The 8,322-nt window shown below is 39.3% G+C and overlaps 1 protein-coding gene across 1 annotated transcript; it reads left to right on the top strand.

The window, feature by feature from the left end:
- The first annotated feature begins 3,297 nt into the window (after positions 1-3,297).
- On the top strand, positions 3,298-7,267 carry LOC124264616. The gene is made up of 8 exons (XM_046699360.1): positions 3,298-3,614; positions 4,090-4,137; positions 4,551-4,661; positions 5,162-5,186; positions 5,293-5,336; positions 5,848-5,931; positions 6,679-6,786; positions 7,115-7,267. Exons 1-8 carry the CDS (start codon positions 3,533-3,535, stop codon positions 7,144-7,146), a joined length of 534 nt encoding a protein of 177 aa, XP_046555316.1. The 5' UTR covers positions 3,298-3,532; the 3' UTR covers positions 7,147-7,267.
- The last annotated feature ends 1,055 nt before the right edge of the window (positions 7,268-8,322 follow it).

The following is an 8,322-nucleotide window of genomic DNA, read 5'->3' as shown; positions in this document are numbered from 1 at the left end:
GTACAATGTGTGAAGCCCATTTCAGGTGTTTTCCACTGTGGAACTGCAATAGCAGTGTTAAAATCATACCCACTCACTCGTTTCGCTACAAAATATAAATATGAAATCACAGCGTCGGATAGCACGAACTAGAGCGTCCGACCAGAGAGCGAAGGTCGCGGGTTCACGAACTGAGATTGTCTTACACCAAGTCAGGGAATCATGCACAGTGATTTACATGATCATAACCAACGGTTAAACCCATAAACCCAATTTCACCTACGGCTCGGATAGCACGAGCAGGTTTGTCGTGCGATCACAAAGATCTGCAGGTTAAACCCAAAACTGCAGTTACTTAGAAAATGTGGTTCGTTAGTTTGAGCTCGAATGAATAAGTAAGTCTACATTTAGTAACATCTGTGACTCAAAGTTTCGAAACACAAAACGTCAACGACACACAATGTACCATGTATATATCGCCGTAATGGTACGTAAGTCCCGAAACATTTAAAGTAAAGTAAAACTCTCTAGTATTCTAATCGTAGAAAATGTATCTTTTTTTTAATTTATGGCTAGATTGTCTAAAATTGCTTTTAGCTGAAGGGATGGTGCAAATCCAGCTAGGGTCCATGCAGGAAGCATATGTACTTTAAGTCCCCATGGTACCTAGTATTGTGATCTACCATTAGTTGTTGGCAATATATAGGGTGTTTTTATATTGTCGTGTCATTTATAGTTAAAATATTTTAGATTTACTTACTAGTTTTAAATTTATATCTCTGATAAACTAGCTGTTTTACTGTCCTTCGTTGACAGAATGTTATCATTTACCTTTAATTATTAATATATCTATAACTTGATTTAGTCACGATATGGCTGAAATACTGCCGATGTGACTTAAAATCTTAACTCACTCACCCAACCCTGACTGATTGTCACTGATTGTCCACGCATTTTATATGTAAAGGCAACATAATACGGATGATTCACAAATGCACTTGACTAACGAGGAAGTAAATCATGTTCCCTGTTGAAATAGTGTCCGTGATACCAGCACATACAATGATAGAAACAGAGAAGAGCGATAACGGACGTGTCGTATGTGTGTACACAACTAGTTTCATAACCCAGATCACAAGCATCTGCTAAGGATATTTATACCCAAAGGGTGTTGATCAAACCTACGTGGTGGATAACGTTTGGAGTGAATTTGCAGGTTTCAATTTCCCATTTAAGGTGAGTGAGTGAGTTAGAATTAAGTACACATCCAAATGTATTGTGTACATAACAAATACACGTTTTTATTATAAAATCCAATCATCGAATGACTGATAAACAACTTGATTAGCATGTCCTGGCGATTAAGTGCCGTGACTCAGAGAGATTGTGGTTTCACGTTTCTGTTGGGACTCAACCTACTTGAATCGTTCAAAATCATGAAAGTGTCGTAACTTGCGTTACATTTGACAATTTTCTAAATGACACTGTGTATTCATAGACTGCCAGATATGTCATTATTGTCGCGGGTCCTGGCCGCTGATAAATCGGACTGAGGCGTAGTTGATTAAAATCTGTTTATTCTGTAAAATACATATATGGACATCAATAGAATATGATGTATAGCCGAGGGGTGTATCAACTCACCTCGGCCGTGGCGTGACATGAAGTGCCAAAAATGAAGATTGCACGAATTTTACCATTTATAAGATGGTCTTTACAGCATTTTATGTAATATTGCACTTTGAATATTATGAGCAAATTAAAGGAAGCAGACATCACTCACACTTACTTACGTGCTGGTGCCAGTGTTTAATTAGTAATTTCGTGCAACGCGATGCCTTATAATAGAAATATAATAGATATTATAAATACTATGATATCGCGCACCTTTATGATAATACGTTTAGAGGATGACAAAGAAAGTAGACAGAAAAGGTACATACCTGTAAAATACATATATGGATTTCAATATAATATGATGTATGGCCGAGGGGTGTATCAACTCACCTCGGCCGTGGCGTGACATGAAGTGGCAAATATGAAGATGCCTACGTCACGGAACAGGTAATGCACGAGATGTCACGGAACAGGTAATGCACGAGATACTACTGGTATTACAACCAGAGTAAGAGTGATAGAAGAAGCGCTCGTAAATGAGCAGAGAGGAATAAAGTAAGAGATACGCAAATGTATGGGGAAGTACATCCGGCGACATTATGAACAATACAGGGGCATTGGGGTAAGTGGTTAAAGCGTTCGCTCGTCACACCGAAGACCTGGGTTCGATTTCCCATATGGGTACAATGTGCACATTTCTGGTGTCACCAGCAATGATATTCTGGGAATATTGCTAAAAGTGGCGCAAAACTAAACTCATTCACTCACTCATAACAATAAACCTTTATTCTTAACAATGCAATATATGAAAGGCTAGAGATCGCCAGCAATTCCCTTTTTGGACAAGACAATGATTACATTATACTTGGAATACAGCGCTTTACATCACATTAACAACGATATGAACCTTGAAACCTTACAGAAATCAAGATCATGAGAATATATCTGAAGGTGGCAACGTGGTCTGCAGTGTGCAGTATGTTCGTCATGACAGGTTGGTTGTGTAATATCATTTTTATTTCTTTCTTTCCTTCTAACAGAAAGGTCTTGTGGTATCTGATGAGGCAAATGTTTAAATTTATTTCATGACGAGTCCTAAACAACATAACATTCCATGGTGAGTGTTTGAGTTAAAATCTAAAGTCACCTTGGCAATATTTCAGCCACATAGTGACTAAAACAAGAAATACTTTATGATTTTATGTTATACAATCTGTCGACGAAGGAAAGGTAAAACAACTATAGTATATCACAGTCATAAATTTAAAACAAGCATGTTACTTAAAACTATCTACTATTTAGGGCATTACTACATAAAATTGGGCTATAGATCGCAGCAACTGAAGGTAGATCACCACACTAGGGACCATGGGGACTTACAGTGCCTTTGCTATCTTCATGGACCCTAGCTGGGTCATCTCTTTACACCATCTCTTCGGCCATTGGCGATTATAATCAAATTACGCCGTGATTTAGAATTAAAAAAATGCTACGGTTTTATAATTTGGTTAATTCAAATGTACTTCGAATGTTTCAGGACTTACGTACTAACATTCCATAAGTGTATTACCCAATATTATCATGTTACTTCATATTCAAAACAGGTACCAAAACCACTCGTTTAGAGAGAAAAAATGTATGAATTTAGTGTTGTTTCTTCCAGTGATATGTACTGACCTTGACCTCACCGGAGATCCTGTTTCCGTAGTAGAGACAGACTTGCTAACACTGTCCTGCAGTAAAACAACAGATAATATCCCGCCGTTAACTACAGTGAGGTGGTACAGAAACACAGAGGCGATATTTCAAACAGTTGGGGGGGAAGTACTACCAGATGACTCAAACACAACGGAATACGATCAAGTCTCAGGACGTATCAATGTGACGACCAACCAACAAGTACACAAGGTGATGCTTCAGATTAACTCCAGCCTGGATGACGGATCCGTGTGGAGATGTTACGTTGGCCGACTACTACAGTAACAGTCTGAATGTTGTTGTCCTGACTCCTACAACAGGTATGTACGTCATGGTGACGTCATGCTTAGGTTAAGAAAACACGTTATTGCATAACTAATATTAGGAGGCACATTGCTGGGCACGTGACAAATGATCCATCAATGGGATGGGCGAAAACAGGTTATGAAGAGTCATATTAGAGATGACATTCTATTTAAGATTCGAACATTTCGATCATTAGCACGTTCAGTTGTATGTGACGAAAAAGTGTCCAAGATTGTATCCTGGATCCAACAACAAGTATGTACGCTATGGCTAAGAAAACACTTGTGTTAACTAGAATTCGGTGACACATTCCTGTCCATGTGACAAATGACTCCTCTGTTGTTGAATTGTTTTAAATGAAATAAAGATTAGACTCACGGATCACTGTTGACTGGGCTGCTATGGAAGAAGAACACATAAATAGATGATGTTCACTTGAAATTTATCATTGACGACATTTCTGAATGATATTGCCCTTTGTTTTTCCAGTTGCAGCTCCGATCACCACTGCACCACACCATGGCCCTATTTCTACAGGTTAATATTAATTCAGTCAACCTTAGATATGTGGAGACGACAGTATTATGACCATGGTGTTTTTACACTACACAGTTTTGGATATGCATGTTCCCTTTGGAAGAAATAAGTAAATTTGCATATTTTTTATGAAGATGAGTTATGTATTTACAAAGAAATATTGATGTTTTACTGTTGATTGAATGAAACAGATTTATGTACCTTATGTACATGGGCGTGAAGTAACATAGGGCGGCAGGGTAGACCAATGGTTAAAGCGCTCACTAGTCACACTAAAGGCTCGGGTTCGATTCCCCACATGGGTACAATATGCGAAGCCCATTTCTTGTGTCCCCTGTAGTGATACTGGTTGACTATTGCTAAAATCCCACCTCACTCACTCACTTCACAGCCCATGTGTGTGTACGTTTCAGAGTTGCCTTCTGGTTTCCCCAATGTGTACATTATAGCTGGGTCCAGTGCGGGGCTGCTCATCATCATTGTCCTCATCGGTTTTGCTGTCGTTCGCATGAAACATACTGCAGGTAAGCTGAAGATGGCTATGGTGCATGTATACTGCACGAAATCAGGCCCATCAACATCATAAACATTTGTTGTTTGATCTGGATCCAATGCTTGCACTGATCATAACAAACACATCCATGTAAACAACACATCCATTGAAGTGGTGTTCAACCGCAGGCAAACCGTAGCACAAATAGGGTTGCTAAACAGAGAGAAAAATGACCAGTCTTTCTATTTGCGAGCAAATCGAGCAAAGGTTGGCAACATACTTCCCTCGCTTCGGTTAGAAAAATATTTTTAATATCAAATTAAATATTGCCACCATCACAGATAGACACCCATTTCCTCACAGGGTTGTGCTCTCAGATTTCCAGCCTCATATTTAATAATGACTCACGTAAAATATATTTAATTCAACATTTTGGGTGTCTACGTAGGCTATAATGGCACTCTTTGCCGTGCTTGACATCATCAGTAAAGCAATATATGTTTCCAGCTCATATGCATTGATTTGTTTCAGTGGCAAGAGATGAAGAACCAGAGGCGTGAGTAGAAATCTTTGATTGCGGATGCTTGCAAATAGTTGTCGTTTCATACTGTTATGTTTGACAATTAATATTCTAAAGTATATTTTACAATGATTCCTTGCAGGGTAAAAGATGATCATAAAGAAGAAGAATCGGGAAACGACAAAGGTATTTTGTTAATTACATTTCTAAAACTTCAAAGGATACTCATGTTAGGATAAATTCAGAAATATCAATCCCTTACCAACATCGTATTTTAACCGTTCATTCTTTTAATACAACCCAGTGATATTGATGAGAGTGAGTGCATTAAGACTTATAGTCACATCGGCAATATTTCAGCTATATGGAGACTAATAGAAGTTTCATCATAAATACATGTACAAAAGAAAAAGCCTGTCAACGAAGGACAGTAAAAAAGAACTAGAATATCAGAGTTATGAATATAAAAGTAGTATGTAAATCTAGAAGACATAAACTACAGAAGACAATGCAACAAAAAACAGGTTATGGATTGCCAACAGCTGAAGGTAGATCACCATATAAGGGGCCATGGTGACTTACTGTATATTTGCGATATTGATGAGAAAGCACATTAACAAGATATGTTTGACCCAAGTCCATAGACTGTCTCAGAGCTTATTGACTTGTGCCTGTTGCACATGTTTGTCTCCTTCAGCGATGGTGGACAACGTTTGTTACGTTGGTTTTGTGGAGGTGGGCGGGGACACAACAGAGGAGGCACCACAAGGCTGTGTATCAGGTAGGAACTCTGATCTACCACAAGGCTGTGTATCAGGTAGGATCTCTGATCTACCAGAAGGCTGTGTATCAGGTAGGAACTCTGATCTACCACAAGGCTGTGTATCAGATAGGATCTCTGATCTACCAGAAGGCTGTGTATCAGGTACGGACTTTGATCCACCACAAGGCTGTGTATCAGGTAGGGACTCTGATCTACCAGAAGGCTGTGTATCAGGTACGAGCCCTGATCTACCATAAGGCTGTGTATCAGGTAGGAGCTCTGATCTACCACAAGGCTGTGTATCAGGTAGGAACTCTGATCTACCACAAGGCTGTGTATCAGGTAGAGACTCTGATCTACCACAAGGCTGTGTATCAGGTAGGGACTCTGATCTACCACAAGGCTGTGTATCAGGTAGGAGCTCCTAAAATGTAATAACGAAGGTGACATCCCGATATCTTGAGTGAGTGAGTGAGTTTAGTTTTATGTTGTTGTTTGACGCTGTACTCGGAAATATTCCAGCTATATGGCGGCGGTCTATAAATATATCAAGTATGGACCAGACAATCCAGTGAGCATCAGCATGAGCATCGATCTACGCAATTGGGATACAATGACATGTGTCAACCAAGTCAGCGAGCCTGACAGCCCGATTCCATTAGTCGTGTCTTACGACAAGCATGGGTTACTGAAGATCAATTCTAACCCAGACCTTCAAGGACCTTCCAGATATCTTGCTATATATGCAACACATGTATATTTCAGATGCACACAACATGAGCGGGCTTCAAGAGCGAAGGACGCTGTCGCTGGAATCATGTCATATTGACGACGATCTATATGCTAAACCTGTCAAGAAAGCAGATCGGAAAGGTATTCAGTTATGATTTTGTCACAATTTAGCTTGATATATGTTACGTGGTAACTGGACATGAAAGTTAAACCTGTTTCATCACGCAGTAGGTGAAATATGCCAAAAACCAAGCCAGACATCAGGGCTGGTTACTTCAAAATGTGACCAGCCCAGAATGGATTTAACCAGAAACCAAGATATGGTGAATTACTCAGGTGTCTGGAACACCTACAATTTTTTCCAGACCATCTAGGTGTAATGTTGGACTGTCCGCCAGATATCTAGCCCGTATCGGGCGGTTGGACGGGCTTAATTTCATACACTGCATCACGACGTGATTACTTTCAGTAATGATGGACTGCAGCCTCGGCAACCAGTGAGGAACACCACTATAACTGGCGACACCAAGCATTGGGATCCAGGTCTATGTGGACAGACGAACCAAGACTTCCGTTTGAAGTGATTTTGTTTCATGCTCCTCCAGCTATATGACATGCACTTTGCATTCTCATGTGGAGAAAATATCTATTATGTTCCTCCCTACTACAAACCAGTATTATTATCTAAGTGAAACAATTGAAAGGGAAAACTGTTTGTCATTATTGTGTTCATTTATTGTGCAATGTGAAGTGTGTTAAATATGTTTCAGTTGTCTCCCTTTTTCTCTTTTCTTATTGCTATTAATGAATCTTTGATACCACCGTAACTATACTGTGGTATTCATATGTATTATGATAATGTTTACAGGGTATTATTATGCTTTTCCTCTACGTCTCTGAAATAAACGGATTCACATCCTGTTTGAGTGGCATTTTAGAAGTTAAGACGTACAATATGGAACAAGTTTTTATGGATAACAACTTCTTTATTTCGTGAGTGTGACGTTTCGATACAGATTCTTGTACCGTTGTCAAGCAAGAGTGATACATGAAGTGGAGGAGCTGCATATTTATACTGCTTACTGCTTAACCAATTATGGCACTTATGTTGTTTCCTTTGTCAATTACAATGTATGTAGTTTCGTTGTTATACACAGTATAAATATGCAGCTCCTCCACGTCATGTATCACTCTTGCTTGACAACGGTACAAGAATCCGTATCGAAACGTCGCACTCACGAAATAAAGAAGTTGTTATCCATAAAAACTTGTTCCATATCGGATTCACATCCCACAGCAACTCGTATTTTCTCTGCGATGTCAGCTGTTATACAACGCCATGCATCGGCCAAGTAAGCGAGCAATACTACCCGATTACTCGCCTCTTACAATGGGCTCTTGAAGACCATTTCTAACCCGGATCTTCAAAGGATTTTAATCTTATTTAATCATTATTCAACCACTGTTCATTTTTCATTGTAAATGAGATGACCCAGGTCTAGTTGTTCCTAAGATTGCCGAAAATTGGCTCATTCAGATGGTTGATGAAGTGTGTGTAATCTGAATGCACATTTGTCTGTTGGAAGATAGAAGACATCCAACCAATAAAGTTAGTGATAATTCCCATGATAATAAACAAAGGTAACGCTGATCACAGTCCGAGGTCTTTCCTGAGCC

The sequence above is a fragment of the Haliotis rubra genome, unplaced genomic scaffold (genome assembly GCF_003918875.1).
Source record: "Haliotis rubra isolate DU_JTF1 unplaced genomic scaffold, ASM391887v1 Scf932, whole genome shotgun sequence".
Lineage (NCBI taxonomy): Eukaryota > Metazoa > Mollusca > Gastropoda > Lepetellida > Haliotidae > Haliotis > Haliotis rubra.
This window is presented reverse-complemented; position numbering and strand designations above follow the sequence as displayed.